Source organism: Typopeltis vanoorti, chromosome 5, assembly GCF_054136105.1.
Source record: "Typopeltis vanoorti isolate ZY-2024b chromosome 5, IOZ_Tvanoo_1.0, whole genome shotgun sequence".
NCBI lineage: Eukaryota > Metazoa > Arthropoda > Arachnida > Uropygi > Thelyphonidae > Typopeltis > Typopeltis vanoorti.
In genome coordinates, this window is record NC_143553.1 from 110,078,375 (window position 1) to 110,096,209 (window position 17,835).

The 17,835-nt window shown below is 33.3% G+C and overlaps 1 protein-coding gene across 3 annotated transcripts in view; it reads right to left on the reverse strand.

Annotated features, from left to right (window-relative positions):
• Window positions 1-17,835, reverse strand: part of LOC150106717 (protein diaphanous-like) — a 303,611-nt gene that overhangs the window by 8,862 nt on the left and 276,914 nt on the right. For 2 of the 3 annotated variants that reach the window (XM_090393305.1, XM_090393307.1), the window contains one exon: window positions 14,426-14,527. In XM_090393305.1, coding sequence (XP_090249431.1) covers window positions 14,426-14,527 — 102 coding nt within the window. Of the gene's footprint in view, window positions 1-12,933; window positions 13,010-14,425; window positions 14,528-17,835 lie in introns of those variants that run through there. The other variant, XM_090393306.1, reaches the window with a different exon arrangement.

Sequence of the window (17,835 nt, forward strand, 5' to 3'; positions counted from 1 at the left end):
CTTTAGCATACTGTGTGAAATGCAATTCAGCTTGTCCTTGTATATACTCCAGATGATGACCTTAATATGAAGGTTTTAAACGTTGGGAAATTAAAATAGTTATTTATAACTATTTTAATTTCGGTTGTAAAGTCCATACTTTCTAAAATGAAAAAATGGACATTGTGTGTTTGGAATAGTAAGAGGACATTTACTAAGGTCATCACTGCAACAATTTGCAGAAAAGTAAGAAGTCAGGATACTGGCTTTCTCTGTGAGTAGCAATCAAAGAAAACCATCTCAATGTAAAGGTGATGCAATAATATCTGGATGGATTTCAAACCCAATCTTCAGAGAACAAATATATAGATGGCCATTACTGAACACAGTGCTATGATTAAATAGTTGTGAAAGCAATTAAAATTAGAACTGAAAAAGTAATTTAACTGTTTCCACATCATAGTACTCAGTGCTCAATAAGTACACAGTTTTTGGTATGAAAATGATGACTGAAATCCAGCAAAATATTGGCAACTTAACAAATCATTGATTTTCTTCCTTTGGTATTGTTTATTCATAGTTATGTTATGATCACCAAGACTATGTCACAAGCACAATTTGGAATTATGACAGTTTTGCTTTTCTGGCTGCTTCAAAATCAGTGTCGAATGTATTCATAATTGGTTTCCAACTATTTGTTTGCTTTCAGAGTTACAGATTAAACTACAGTAATGAAAATTTATTACCAATAAAAAATAATAACTCTTGATGTTTCAGCCATCTTCAAAGTAATCCTATCATCATCATCATCATCAAATTCCTGCCATGTACCCTCAAGGGGTGTACAGGATATGACAGTACTACATGAAAAAATTACATCATTACTAACTTCCTATCTACAATTTTCCTCCAAATCAGTCTGTTACTTGTCAAGACTCCAACATTATCAGATCTTATATTTCTATCGTCTAAGGCACTTTGTACCGTATCAATCCACCTATATCTTGGTCTTCCTCTGGGTCGTTTTCCTGCCAACCTGGCAGAGAACACTTGTTTTGCTAATCTTTCCTCTCCCATTCTATTCAAGTGACCATACCACCTGAGATTAGCTCTGCTAACGCATTCCTGGATGCTGACAATGTCAAGTTCTTTCCTAATATCCTCATTTTTTAATATGATATTGCCATTGATGCCATCTGTTCACGCCTCTAATCTTTCTCAGGACTCTCATATCTGCAGTCTCTAGTCTTTGGTCAAGTGTTTTACTTCTGACCCAGCTCTCAGATCCATAAGTTAAAATTGGTTTGAACACAGTCTTGTATACAGCTAATTTAGTGTTCCGACTAATTTCTTTCTTATTCCATATAAATTTATTCAGTTGACTTCCTACCATACCAACTTTGTTGATTCTGTTGTCTATTTCCATATTTAATTTACCATCTTCAATAAAAATCGTGCCTAAGTAGCTGAAATGTTTTACTTATTCTATAGGTGCTCCATTCACAATGCAGTTGATATTTTCAATGCTTCTGCCTATTTTCATTGTCTTTGTCTTTTTAATGCTCACCTTCATACCATATCTATTACAACAGTTATTCAATTTAGTCAGGGAATCTTGCAGACTTGTACTGGATTTATTTAAAAATATAGCATCATCTGCATAAAGTAAAGAGCTGACATTAACATCTTCAGTTTTTATATCAGGTTAAATACCACTTTCTTTCATAATGGGATCCATATAGATAATGAATAACAGAGGGAATAATGTACATCCTTGTCTGACAAAAGATTTAACATTAAACCATCTTCCTGTACTTCCTTCAATTCTAACTGCTGACTCACAACTCAAATAAAGACTAAGTATTGCTTGATATAATGCCCCATTGAAACCATATAACTGCAGCGTATTGAATAGCTTCTCTCTTGGCACCTTGTCATATGCCTTTTCCAAATCGACAAAACTTAAATACAGATCTTTGTTATATTCCCATGCTTTCTCGACTATTTGTCGTAAAGTGAAGATCTGATCCTGACAGCCTCTATTTGGCCTGAATCCAGCTTGTTCTTCACCAAGCTTTTCTTCCACAATTCTTCTCAACCGTTTCTCAAGTATACTTGCATAGATCTTGCCAGGAACACACAGTAGGGAAATACCTCTGTAATTCTCACATTCAGTTTTATTTCCATTCTTATATATGGGTACTATGAGAGCTCTACTCCAATCATCGGGAATTCGTCCCTCTGTCCAGGCTTTCTGAACTATGCAGTGCAGCCACTGTAAGACTCTTATACCACCATACTTCAGCATTTCTGGTCGAATATCATCTACTCCTGCTGCCTTTCCACATTTCAAGCCTTTGATGGCTTTTTCTACTTCAAGTATGGATACGTATTCCTGACCGCATGCCTGGTCAGTGTTTTTTATCACTGTGCTCTCATCACTGCTTGTTTCATTTAGCAGTTTTTCAAAGTAATTACTCCATACTTCAAGGATATCTTTTTCTCCTGTTTTCATTTCACCTTTATCATCTCTAATTCCTTTTACAGCACTCTTTCCTCCATTCCTAAGCTTCTTCAACAACCTCCAGAATATTTTGCCACCTTCTTGATATTTATTTTCTATATTCTTGCCAAAGTCCTCCCATGACTTTTGTTTAGCTAGTTTTACACACTGTTTAGCTTTCTTACATTTGTCTCTGTATTCTGTAAGAGTAAAAGCTGACTTATTTGCCAGGAACTTTTGATATGCTTTCTTCTTTTCCTTCACTGCCTCTTTAACTTCCTGTGTCCACCAGGGAGTTCTGATTTTTTTATCTTTGCACACAACCTCACCACATGCCTCTCTGGCAGAATCAATCAATGTTTCCTTCAGAGTTTGCCACTGAATCTCCAAGGTTTGATTCCTGTTCTCAAACTCTTTCATTTTCTTTTCAATAATATTTCTGTATTTTAGTCTACAGTTCACATCTGAGAGCTGCTCAACTTTTATTCGCTTTAAAACTTTCATCATCATCATCATCAAATTCCTGCCATGTACCCTCAAGGGGTGTACAGGATATGACAGTACTACATGAAAAAATTACATCATTACTAACTTCCTATCTACAATTTTCCTCCAAATCAGTCTGTTACTTGTCAAGACTCCAACATTATCAGATCTTATATTTCTATCGTCTAAGGCACTTTGTACCGTATCAATCCACCTATATCTTGGTCTTCCTCTGGGTCGTTTTCCTGCCAACCTGGCAGAGAACACTTGTTTTGCTAATCTTTCCTCTCCCATTCTATTTAAGTGACCATACCATCTGAGATTAGCTCTGCTAACGCATTCCTGGATGCTGACAATGTCAAGTTCTTTCCTAATATCCTCATTTTTAATATGATATTGCCATTGATGCCATCTGTTTACGCCTCTAATCTTTCTCAGGACTCTCATATCTGCGGTCTCTAGTCTTTGGTCAAGTGTTTTACTTCTGACCCAGCTCTCAGATCCATAAGTTAAAATTGGTTTGAACACAGTCTTGTATACAGCTAATTTAGTGTTCCGACTAATTTCTTTCTTATTCCATATGAATTTATTCAATTGACTTCCCACGATACCAGCTTTGCTGATTCTGTTGTCTATTTCTATATTTAGTTTACCATCTTCAGTAAAAATTGTGCCTAAGTAGCTGAAATGTTTTACTTGTTCCACAGGTTCTCCATTCACAACACAGTTGACATTTTCAATGATTCTGCCTATTTTCATTGTCTTTGTCTTTTTATTGCTGACCTTCATACCATATCTATTACAACAGCTATTCAAGTTAGTCAGAGAATCTTGCAGACTTGTAGCGGATTTATTTACAAGTATAACATCATCCGCATAAAGCAAAGAGCTGACATTAACATCTCCAATTTTGATATCATGTTTAATACCACTTTCCTTCATAATGTGATCCATATAGATAATGAATAACAGAGGGGATAATGTACATCCTTGTCTCACACCAGATTTAACATTAAACCATCTTCCTGTACTTCCTTCAATTCTAACTGCTGACTCACAACTCAAATAAAGACTAAGTATTGCTTGATATAATGCCCCATTGACACCATATAACTGCAGCGTATTGAATAGCTTCTCTCTTGGCACCTTGTCATATGCCTTTTCCAAATCGACAAAACTTAAATACAGATCTTTGTTATATTCCCATGCTTTCTCGACTATTTGTCGTAAAGTGAAGATCTGATCCTGACAGCCTCTATTTGGCCTGAATCCAGCTTGTTCTTCACCAAGCTTTTCTTCCACAATTCTTCTCAACCGTTTCTCAAGTATACTTGCATAGATCTTGCCAGGAACACTCAGTAGGGAAATACCTCTGTAATTCTCACATTCAGTTTTATTTCCCTTTTTATATATGGGTACTATGAGAGCTCTACTCCAATCATCGGGAATTCGTCCCTCTGTCCAGGCTTTCTGAACTATGCAGTGCAGCCACTGTAAGACTCTTATACCACCATACTTCAACATTTCTGGTCGAATATCATCTACTCCTGCTGCCTTTCCACATTTCAAGCCTTTGATGGCTTTTTCTACTTCAAGTATGGATATGTATTCCTGACTGCATGCCTGGTCAGTGTTTTTTATCACTGTGCTGTCATCACTGCTTGTTTCATTTAGCAGTTTTTCAAAGTAATTACTTCATACTTCAAGGATATCTTTTTCTCCTGTTTTCATTTCACCTTTATTATCTCTAATTCCTTTTACAGCACTCTTTCCTCCATTCCTAAGCTTCTTCAACAACCTCCAGAATATTTTGCCACCTTCTTGATATTTATTTTCTATATTCTTGCCAAAGTCCTCCCATGACTTTTGTTTAGCTAGTTTTACACACTGTTTAGCTTTCTTACATTTGTCTCTGTATTCTGTAAGAGTAAAAGCTGACTTATTTGCCAGGAACTTTTGATATGCTTTCTTCTTTTCCTTCACTCCCTCTTTAACTTCCTGTGTCCACCAGGGAGTTCTGATTTTTTTATCTTTGCACACAACCTCACCACATGCCTCTCTGGCAGAATCAATCAATGTTTCCTTCAGAGTTTGCCACTGAATCTCCAAGGTTTGATTCCTGTTCTCAAACTCTTTCATTTTCTTTTCAATAATATTTCTGTATTTTAGTCTACAGTTTACATCTGAGAGCTGCTCAACTTTTATTCGCTTTAAAACTTTCTTACATGTTATTCTTTTCAATATGAAATTCAATTTTATCCTGCTCAAGACTAAATAGTGATCACTTCCAATTTCAAATCCTCTGTACACTCTGGTGTCCTGCACCAGGGAGAAAACATCACTATCAACAATAACATAGTCAATGAGACTTTTCTTATTCCTAGCCTCTTCTCTCCATGTGAATTTGTGCACATTTTTATGTTGGAACATGGTGTTAGTAATAACCAGTCCATGTCCTGAGCAGAAATCCAACAGATATTTGCCATTATTATTAGCTTTGCTCTTTTCTCCAAATTTTCCCAAAATATTTTTGTATGTCTCACAATCATTTCCTACTCTACTATTTAGATCCCCAACAAGGACCAACTTTTCCTTTTTCATTGTGTCAGTTGCTTTTTCTAAAGCCTCAAAAAATTCATCCACTTCTACCTTAGTAGAACCTTCTGTGGGACCATAGGCACAAATAAGTCTCATTGTCCAGTTCCCCATTCTCATATTTGCCCACATTACTCTACTTGAGACTGACTGCCATTCAAGAAGATTAGCCTCGTATTTTGTGTTGAATACTATGGCTACTGCTTCTTTTCCTTGATTGTCATTGCCTGAATATAACATTTTGTATTTATTGCTCAGAAAGATCTCACCAGTTTTGGTCTTTTTTGTTTCAGTCACCCCTATTATGTCGATCTGGTACTTATCTAATTCCTCAGCTAGCTCCATTTCTTTGCCATTCAGGCTTCTTACGTTGATAGTACCGATCTTTAACTCTGGTGATGTTGAGTTGGGGTTTGTTTTCAGATTTGTTCCAGTAGCTGACTTTTCGCTGTTCGCCCTGGTTCCCTGGCGAAAACAACGGGGGCCTTGTTTAACCGGGCGACGCCCCAGCTGGCATGAAATTTTGTCATGTTGTACCATCATTTTTTTATTTTGGTTTAACCAATAAGAATACAATTTGGTCGGCTAAATCCCAAATTGCCAGCCCATCCTCGTTCGTTCAGTATCAAAGTAGATACCCAACAGGGTGCACCACGAGAAGGTGAGGATTGGACATTAGGTCAGAAGCCCTGGTCGGTTCTCCGCATTCCTTTAAAGGCTATGTGGAGGTCTCCTCTCAGTTATACAGCTTTGTATAACTGAGAGGAGTATGCTCACGCTTAGACCTATACGTTTTACTGTCTAAGTATTCGGAACCAAAATCCTATGAGAGGTTTTTCCCCTGGATGTTAGATTAATCTACAAGTCTTTTATGGATACTGTACACTGGCCAACATTCTGAGTTTTAGTAAAAGATGGAAATTAACAATGTATTCAATGCAAATATTTGAATCAGAAGAATGAAACTATAATTAAACAAGGAAAATGAGGAATAGAAAGTGTGCAGATCATCTCACTTGACATTTGTATAATGTCAAGTGAGTTTTTGCAACATGTGAATGAGAGTGACTATTGCGTGGAGTGTGTACTAACTTTAATTCACATTGTATGACAGATAGTCTTTTCGTATTTTAGAATTTTTAAGTAAACATAAGTATCTCATGATTCTACCTAACTAATTAGCATGTACATGGCATGCTATGTTTTGCACATGTTGTACATCTAGCAGATGTTAACAGATCAGTTAACTTTGTAGCATGCCCTTGCCACTTCATTCAGGTGTGTGTGTGTGCATATTTTTACACATTCAGCAATATGTATAACACACCAATTTCAAGTTTCATTTGGTACAATTTTCATGTAAAACTAACATTTGTGTACTGGTTATGTATATATACTTCAAAAAATTTAAAAATACAATTATAAGAATTTCCCTTAATTATCAGCAAATTATACAACCAGAAAGCAAAACTTTTTCCCCATGTAGCATAACTTGAGTTTCTGTAGAAAGCATATATAACAATTCGCTGCATGCCTCACAGATGGCAAATCAGAAGCATGAGACAATTTGTTGCATCCCATCCCATGGGTGAGTACCAAATGACACAAACTGTTGTGCCAGATATGAACGTGTTAAAAAGCAGGATAGCTGGCAAAGAACATAATAGCTATAGACATTAACATTTAAAATAAAGTTATTAACATATTAATTCTTACCATCTTCTTAATAAAATGGTTCCATACTTAGCAGCATAAAAGAAAAAAATATCAAACTTTAAGAAGTCTAATTATACATTATACAAGAAAAGTATTTCAAACTAACATAATAAAACATTTTATAATGTTAAATTTTGCATCACTAGTCAGTAACGATTTTATGCAAAATGATAAATTAATTACATACATCATTTAAGGGTGATCTTGTCATTCAAAGAGAAGCAATCTTTAAGAAATGCCCCAAAAGAATGGAAGATTGCCCGAAATTTACTGAATGCCTTGAGCAGGGAGTTGATAACACACAGATCAATTTTGTTAATGGTATTAATTCACAACACAGGAATAATAAGCAAAGAATTAATACAGTCATCATCAAATTCCTGCCATGGGGAGTACAGGATATTGTGATAGTATTACAGAGAAAAACTTACATCATTACTAACTTCCTATCAATAATTTTCCTCCAAAATCAATCTGTTATCTGTCAAGACTTCAACATTATCAGATCTTATATTTCTGTCTTCTAAGGCACAACTTAGCAGAGAACTTGTTTTGCTAATCTTTCCTCTCCCATTCTGTTTAAGTGACCATATCACCTGAGATTAGCTCTGCTATCACATTCCTGGATGCTAACAAATGTCAAGTTCTTTCCTAATATCCTTATTTTTAATATGATATTGCCATTGATGCCATCTGTTCACACCCCTAATAATCTTTCTCAGGGCTCTCATATCTGTGGTCTTTAGTCAAGTGTTTTATTTCTAACCCAGATCTTAGACCTATAAGTTAAAATTGGTTTGAACACCGTCTTGTATGCAGCTAATTTAGTGTTTTGACTAATTTCCCTCTTATTCCATATAAATTTATTCAGTTGATTTCTTACCATAATGGGTTTGTTGATTCTGTTGTCTATTTCCAGATTTAATTTACCATCTTCACTAAAAATTGCATCTAAGTGGCTGAAATGTTTTACTTGTTCTATAGGTTCTCCATTCATGATGCAGTTGATATTTTCAATGTTTCTGCTTATTTTCATTGTCTTTATCTTATTGCTGATTTTCACACCAAATTTATAACAACAGTTATTCAATTTAGTCAGGGAATCTTGCAGGCTTGTACTGGATTTATTTAGAAGTATAACATCATCTGCATAAAGTAAAGAGCTGAGTTAACATCTGCAGTTTTGATATCAAGTTTAATACTGCTTTCCTTCATAATGTGATCCATATAGATAATGAATAACAATGGGGATAATGTACATCCTTGTACATTATCCCCATTTTTTAAAAATCAAACCATCTTCTTGTACTTCCTTCAATTCTAACAGCTGAACTTACAACTCAAAGACAAAGTATTACTTGATATAATGCCCCACTGACACCATATAACTGTAGCGTTTTAAATAACTTTTCTCTTGACACCTTGTCATATGCCTTAATATTTATTTAACTTATTTGCTGATATTTCACTGGTATTATATCTAGCATCTTCAGAACACAAAAACAGTTTATCACACTACACAAACAGCAACAATTTGATATAATAATGGGACTAGTTTAAAAAAAAAAATTGTAATGAACAACATGGAACTGAAGTCTTAATTGGTGCCATCTACTGATGGATAAAGAGAGCAAAAAAAAGTCTGTCATTCAGATTTTTGGTAAATTGATACAGCCATATTTGTTGAGTTTGGAGAATGTTTTAAAGCTGCTGCTGATTTCAAAAACAATCTCTTTGACTTACAATGACTTCTGTGTAGCACTTTTCTTCCATTTGATCCTCTGTGAAAAGGTATCTAAAACATGGTCTGGTAGTCTTGACTTACCATAACTATAGCGCCAAATGCATTTTTTATGTTCTTCAAGGCAGACGTCAATAGTTCTTCCTGTCTGTTCATAATAAGTCAGGTCACAAGTACAGGACACTTCTGCATGTCATAAAGGAGAGAATTTATCCTTAGGTGATAGATGAGAGTTGCCAATCAGACATATGGTTTAAATGTGGTGCAGAGCTGATATTCATCAAGCACTAATCTTTTCTAATGTGCCCTGAATGTATGGAATGGCAACAGTGTTGCTGTAGTCTTGTGTATCAGGCAATAAAGGGGATTTCAAGAAAGCATTAGTATTTTGTCTATTCTTTGTGGATTATAGCCATTGAATAAAAAAGTGTGATGCAAGTAAGTGAGTTCAATGGTAAGAGCACTGTCATTGGAATAGATAGCTTTGTGAGTTAGTGTTTGATACCATTTTGTTGAGCTGGATGATGGTGTGATTGCTTATGCCAATATCTCCCTGTATGGGTAGGTTTTCCATAAACAGAAAAAAGTAATGAATCATCAGTAAGGTGTGTAACTAAGAAGGACAGACAGTCATTAGCTTCCTGTTCACTGTGAAGTGGATTTTAGGGTGTTGACTATTTAGATGCATTAAAATGTATCTAATGTGTTTGGACTATGTGGCCAAATAGAAAATGCATGAACATAGCTTCATTTTGTGTGTTCTATGTAGGGAATTGGCTAAAGGAGAAGAAAAGAAGGGGGCGCCATGGGTGTCCTATTTAGTTGTTTGTATATCTTCCTTTTTCATACAAAATAACCTGCATGTACTGCAAATTTAAATAAATCAAATATATTTGAGAAATGCGACTTTAGAAAATCCAGGGTTTCTATTAATGGTACATTGGTAAATAGTGAAGTAATATCGAAAGTAATCATTGTATTATGTCTGAACTTTTTAAAATGTGGTCTTTTGATATACATTTTAGGTGAAGAGAATTTTTTTAATGAAGGAGGAGGAATTACTTGGGGCAGGGGAAGGAGAAAGGCTAGTAATTTAGCTAAAGGTTCAGCAAGATTTTTTAAAACTAGCCACACTGTTACTGTGAATTAATCCATTAAATAAATTGACATGAACTGCCAACACTTTCTGATAATATACAACTCAAAAATTTTAGCTGCATCTCCTGAAGAGAACACTGTTGATTGATTAAGGAAGATGAAGAAGTGCTACCTATTTTTTGATTCCTTGCCAAAATTGCTTTTTTTTCCCTCCAAACAAAGGTTATCTTATCATTCAAAGAGAGGCAATCGCTAAGAAATGCCACAGAAGGATGGTAGGCAATGTCACACAGATAATGAAAATCATTTACCACCTAAATTATGGGATTATCAAATCCATTTAGATGTATTTGAAAGAATATTCTTTACATTAATATAAAAATAAGGAGAAGTGTTAAAATATGAAGTTTAACCTTGTAATGATGTGGTTTCACATATGTGTATCTCATCTGAATGTTGAAATATGAGAAACTGATGATAAAGAAACAAATCTGTTATGGAAAATAACAGAATATCAATTTTCTAGATATTCTGTTAACTGAGATGATTTTGTCTTCATGTAGAATTCGTAAAGATACAAACAGTAATTTTGTGAAGATAATATATGTTGCATGATAACCACAATCATACATTTGTTTGGAACTTGTTTATATTAACTAGCAGATCTAATTTGTCGGGAAGCATACCGCTATTATGGTAAAAAGTAAAAGCGATGTGAAAGGGAGGGAGAGAGAGAGAAATTAGACAGTGAAGTAAAACGAAATAACTCTGAAGTAGAAGATTTTTTTTTTTTCCTGATGTACATCCTAATTGGCAGGTACTTATTCTGCACAAGTTCAAGTGATGAACTTTTTTGGTGTTTACTCAAAATGCATTACAGAAGTTTGCTTCTATTTAAAGAATCTATGATTAAAAAAAAAGTATAATTCTGGAAAATAACTAATGAATGTTTAAAGGAAATAGTTTTTATATTAATGAGTTATTTATTAATTCAAATTTTAACTTTGAATTAATAAATCAATCATATCTGGATATTATGATGATCAGGATGTGAGATTACGGAAACAATGTTGAAAGTTTATTTTTCACTTGGTTAGACTATAATAAATTTAGTTTAATCCTTTATCCAAGTGTGAGCAAACAAAGTTTTCACCTGAAAGTATCTTCAGGACTGGGATAAGGTAGTACAACATCAGGGTAACTCGTTGCAAAGGTGGAGCAAGCTAACAAGCTAACATCACTCCTATCTCAGTATCTCCCATAATGCAAAACACATCTCCTTGTGGATATGTATAATGTTATGCATTAAGGGAAGGGCCACTACCCAGACTAGTTTCGACCTTTATTGAGGTCTCTTCAGTGGGAGTCAGGCCCAAGTGGAGATACCAGGCAGAAGCATTAGCAAGGTCATCTCTACCTATAGGAGTTGCCAAACAGTGTGCCACCTTTTTCTTAAATTACTCTGGATTTAGAGAAAGATGTTGAAAGTTTATTTTTACCTATAGGTGTTGTACTACCTTACCCCAGTCCTGAAGATCCTTTATCCAAGTGTGAGCAAACAAAGTTTGCACCTGAAAGTATCTTCAGGACTAGGGTAAGGTAGTACAACACCTATAGGTAGAGATGACCTTGCTAATGCTTCTGCCTAGTATCTCCATTTGGGCCTGGCTCCCACTGAAGAGACCTCAATAAAGGTCAAAACTAGTCTGGGTAGTGGCCCTTCCCTTAATGCATAACATTATACATATCTGCAAGGAGATGCATTTTGCATTATGGGAGATACTGAGATAGGAGTGATGTTAGCTTGCTCCACCTTTGCAACGAATTGCCTGGTGTTGTACTACCTTACCCCAGTCCTGAAGATACTTTCAGGTGCAAACTTTGTTTGCTCACACTTGGATAAAGGATTAAACTAAATTTATTATAGGGAAACAATGTTGAAAGCCAAAACCAAATACATAAGTAACGATATATATATCAAAAGGTAGGCATAAAATCATAAAAACAAAATAAATTTTGGAGCGCAATGGAATTAAAAGATTATGACATTAAAAATATGAGCTAAACACAAAAAACAAACAAAAAAAAATTTAGTGAAGAAAACCAGACAGCATTACGATTTTGGTATATTATATCATCATCAGATACATGGATACTAAAGCAAGCATAATCAACTTTAGTTATCTTTTACTACATTTTTTTTTTTTTTTTTTTTTGTGTGTGTGTGTTTAGCTCATATTTTTAAATTTCATAATCTTTAATTCCACTGCCTTCCAAAATTCACATTTCTGATATACTATTACTTATGTTTGATTTTCTCCAGTCTTTTTTAGGGTGTTTTAAAAATTACATCTACATATCACCACTATCATGATCTGCATATCTACGCATGTCTAATTTATTATTCTTTCAAAATTACATTTTCAATTAATAAATAACTTATTTATTTATATTATATATAAAGTCAAGCCTACTAGTTGGGAAAAAAATAAATAAATAAGGGACAGCTTCATTCACATAAGGCGTAGCTTTTATTTATTATCTTACATCTAGGAAGCTACATGTAACTTTTCAGAATATTCCAAGTTATAGTCAATAGTTTATCTCCAGTTGTAATTTGGAATACAGTATCATAAATAAAAATTAAGATATTCTGATTATTACAAAAAAACAAGGTTCTCCCACTATTACTTTTGTGAAGATAGGAGGAATATTAGTTCAACAGAACATTATATTGCATTCTCATAGCTGTTGTTAGACGTAATTTTTCACAATACTATTTCTCTCCATTTTTAAGTTGTTTTTTGAGGATACAAGGAGGAGTGCTAGCTGGACAGAACGTTATATTGCTTTCTAATAGTAATCTGTCTTTAGAAGCTATATCATCCACCCTGCATTTAAAATTATTTCGTAAGGATTGGAAATATTAGTTTCACAATGTTAATATTACATTCATATAGATATATGTATTCGGAAACAGTTCTATTTTCTTTTTATAATTTATATAAAAGTGGAGTTAGGATTGGATTATTTTGTGAGAATATATTTATCCAGTGTTATATTGAGCAGATTTGATTAGGTAGCTGAATTCAGGATTAAGGGATTCAAGACAGGAATATTATTTCAAGTCAAGCTTAATGTGTTAGTGATACAAGGTGAAGTTTTTCTACTTGAAGGTATAAACAATCTCTCTGTACTTAATATGGATTGCAGTTGATGTTGATACAAATCTCTTCCTACACAGAGCATGGCACCGGATATATCACTGTTTACTGAATTGATAACAAGTAATTAACAAAAACTTCATTTGTGCAAAGCAAGAAACAGAGAAGACTGTATTTCTGACAGATTGGGATGCTACCTTTTTTTTTTTTTTTTGGTAAATATGGATGCCTTAGGGTTTTAGTTTACTCTTCCAATTTTACTTAGAATCATAATGTTCAAAATAGAACTAGGATGCTAATAATATCATATAAAAAACTGACAAATGATTTTTCAACCTCAAAACTTAATTATCACTATAACGAACTTTTTTTTTCTTGTTCCTACAAAATCATTTTCGTTGCGGCTGATGGTACATAAAATAAGGTTGTTTTCAAAGGAAATGGATAGATAAATAAAAAATATAAGAATTTAGTTCTGCACGTTTTTGAGATGCCAACATGTTAATTAACAGACGCCAGTTACTGCATGGATTCAGAAAATAATAGAGTAATTATAAATGCTCTATTATTTTCTGAATCTGAATTATTAATGCTTATTAATAAAAGATATGCTCATGAAAAATACCTAATAGAATATACATACAAGCAAAACAAATGTTTTGCTTGTATGTATATTTATAAATACGACTTTTTCCTAATGAATATTTATATTAATTCTGCTTAGGAGAAGCTGAAAATCATATAGCATATTTTAAAGCTATGGGTAGGCTAAGAAAAAAGATAATCTGTAAACCCTGCTCTGGAAACCATGCATAAATTTTATTTTTCAAATTCAGGCCTCCAAATGAGTAAGAGCAGTCATTGAAAATCATGTACAGCTGTCTTTAAATCCACAGCCTGTTCACTAGAGAAAGGAGATACTATCTGCTTAGGCAATCCAACGAGGGTTAGGAATCAATGCCTGAAGTTTTAAGATATATATATAGGTGACTACTAACTGAAAATATCTGAATAAGCAGGTGGGTGTAGAGAGTCCAATGGATTTAGGAGTTCTTTCTATTTTTTTTGGATGTATACTTATAAGTATAGTAATTACAACAGTGATAACATTGTATAGACAAAATGTAAATCTTATATTCTTACCTCCTGCAGCCCGAGGAGCTTTCCGTCTAGGTTTATGTGAAAAGGCACTTCCTGTTTTTAATGCCTCCAGTAAGCTATCCATTACTCCTTCTTGATCTTTGCCTGAAACAGCAAATTTAATAACATATGACAAACTAAACATTAAATTTGTTTTTCATTTTATAAAAAAAATTCATGGTGATATAGTTTTAAAATGATAGTTACAGTTATGAACCTTTATAGTTTAGCCATGTTGACAAAACAATTCAAATTTTCTTACTCAACTGGCAAGCTTTTAAGATGTTTATTATAACATCCTAAATGCTTGACCTTTAAATGGTGTCATATTTAGGAAACAGCCATGTCGCAAAAGAAGTATTTCTCACTAGGGTACTATAATCCACAGAAGGTCCACATACATAAAGCGTGTTGTAAACATGCAGTAAAAACCTGAATTAACAAATGGATACAAAGTGAATCATTTTTCATCTTAAACAGCATATAATATATCAATATGGAAACTTATCTGGAGGTGGAAGACAAAGACATGATAATCAAATATGTAGACAAGGATGCTCAATTAAAAACAAAATACTTGCACTGTTAAAATTAACTGCAGGTTTTCATAACACATGAATGACCAAAGTGATAAAAGTGGATAAAATTGTAAACCTGCTCTCTCTCTCTCTTCTTAAAAGAAAAAAATGTAGCTTCATTTTTATCCTGTAAAACCTATAAAGATATAATTATTCTACAGGCATTATTTATTAATCTCAGTAGTGTTTCTGAAAAAAACAAAAAAAAAAATAGGAATCAGTTATTTTTAATTCTGCTAAGTAAACATTGAGGTATTCCAGAAACCAATTTTGAACCGAGAGAGAGAGAGAGTGAGAGAATGCACTTAATGGTCAAAGATATATAATTAGGAGGAGCCTTTTACATAAGGCAAAAAGCCAACCAAGATTTCTGATGAAATGCAAGAGATCTTATATTCTGGTGTTCTAAGTCACTAAATGCACAATCCACCTAGTTCTTCCTATTCTTGGTCTTTTTTTTTCTTTTCTGCTTTGTCACCTGTTTTACTCATCTTTCTTTCTCTCTCCCATTCTGTTTAAATGCTAATAATGTCAAGTTCCTTTTATACGTAATTTTTAATATGATAATGCTATTGATGCCATCTGTTTACTCTTCTAATTTTTCTTTAAAGTCTCATATCTGTAGTTTCTAATCTTTGATAATTTTTTTTATTTCCGATGCAACTTTAGAACCATTGTCTTGTGGACTGCAGGCTGAGTTTAATTCTTTCTTAATCCACATAAATGTATTCAACTGTCTTCCCATTCTATCAAGATTTGCTATTTTTATTATTGGTTTCTATATTTAGTTTACCATTTTCCCTAAAATTGCATGTAAATAGTTGATATCTGAGAATTAGCCAACTAGATTATATTCTGTTTTCTCAAGCCCCAATATAATGTGATTAAAAAATGTGGATGTTTTTTTATTTTTATTTTCCTGACTTTTCACTGTTTATCATCCAACAGAAACTCTATGTTAACAAAATTAGTATTACCAATACAAAGATTAAAATGGATGAAAGATGATTTATTCATGGAATAATATTCAGGTACAGAAAGAAGTATTTATAATATCAATAATATCAAATTATAATATCACATGAAGCTAAACTTGATGAATGACAATGCAATTTCAAGTAGTGATGTGGAGAAATTCAAAAAGAAAAACTGCAACATATTATATTATGCCTATGGTCTCATGGAAAATATTAAGTGAAGAATTCAATAATTTTTTGGGTCATTAAAAGGCAGATCACAAAGAAAACTGGTTCTCAGACACCTAACAAGCAGCAGAATATGACATTAATTACAGATCTAAGAAACGATCTGGAAAAATCTGGTAAAGTTTGGGATTAATAGTGGCACATATCTGCTGAATTTCTGTTCAGAATACAGACTATTCATTACCAACAATGTTCCAATATAAAGCTAAACAACAGGAAGTGATACTACATAGTTTTCATCAGGGACACTGAAAAGAAAAATATGCAGCAAAGTTTGAGAAGTATCAAAGTTCAGCAACTTTCATATATGAACTGTAGATGCAAATACATAAATATTATTGAAAAGTTAGTCTGAAAGTAAGAATCAAATATTCAAGATCTTGTGGCAAAATCTGAAGAAAATATTAATTCAGCCAGAGAAGCATGTGATGAATTGTCTCTGCAAGGAATTAAGATGACCACCTCATGGTGGATTCAGGAATCAAAAAGTCCTGAAAAGAAGAAATCATAACAAAATTTCTGGAAAAGTCCATCAACTGTCTATAAAGGAAAAGCAAGAATGTGTAGAAGAAGCTTAAAAGGAAAGATGTCGGGAAGAATATAGAAGATAATTATCAAGAAGTGGAATGTGTTTGGAGGGTAGTGAAAAAAAAAGCATAGAAATGAAGGAAAGGGTATTGTGAAAGGAATCAGTGATAAAGGTGATATAAAAACAGAAAATAAGTATAGTCTGGATAACTGGAGTAATTACTTTGAAAAGTTATTAAATGTAATAAACAGTGACCAAAAATAGTGAAGAGGAATGGAATTAGAAGAAGGCAACTGGATCAGAATGATATGACCAGATATACTCAAATATGGAGGTACAGTGAGTAGCCACTTACAGTAATTAATTGGAACCATCAGGAATCTCCAAGTAACAGAATTTAACAATCAGCAAGCAAAGTGACCAGTTCCTATCCCACAAAAATTAGTTAAATTGTTGCTTAATGTTATGTATAATGCTATACACATTATAATATATAGATGACACTGTAATAAAGATTGTGCAGAATGTGTTCATGAACTTTTTCAAGAAAATGTGTGTTAAAATAAACAACTGTAAATTACACTTTAATAAATAAAAAATTGGAAAATTTAAATTAAAAATATATCTTACTGGAAACCTGCCCTAAAAACAAAATAATTAACACTCAAATAGAATTATCCACTGCATTTTAATGAAACTAATGTTATACTAGTACAAAATCACTTACACATTAACTCTTTCAGCTTGTTCAATGATCAAAGTCTCAAATTCAAATCTGTAAAAGTTCTAGATGAACTAATCTAGTATTCCGTTTCTATTTTTGTGGGTGCATCATAACTAGGCAAACAATTAGCAAATTCATACAATTATAGTGAATTTACTAAAAGTTTACTTTTAATATTAAGAATTGTTCAAATGTTCTGAAATTGTCAAACATGCACATCTGAATATACTGAGGAGTGCAACCTCTTGACATGTGACCAAGGAATGCTTTCTTGCATCTCTTTATCGACACTGTGGTATTTACAAGATGTATCTTGCTACCTGATATAAAATAAGATGAAAATTAACATTCGTTGTTTCTCTATGAGTGACTGGAAC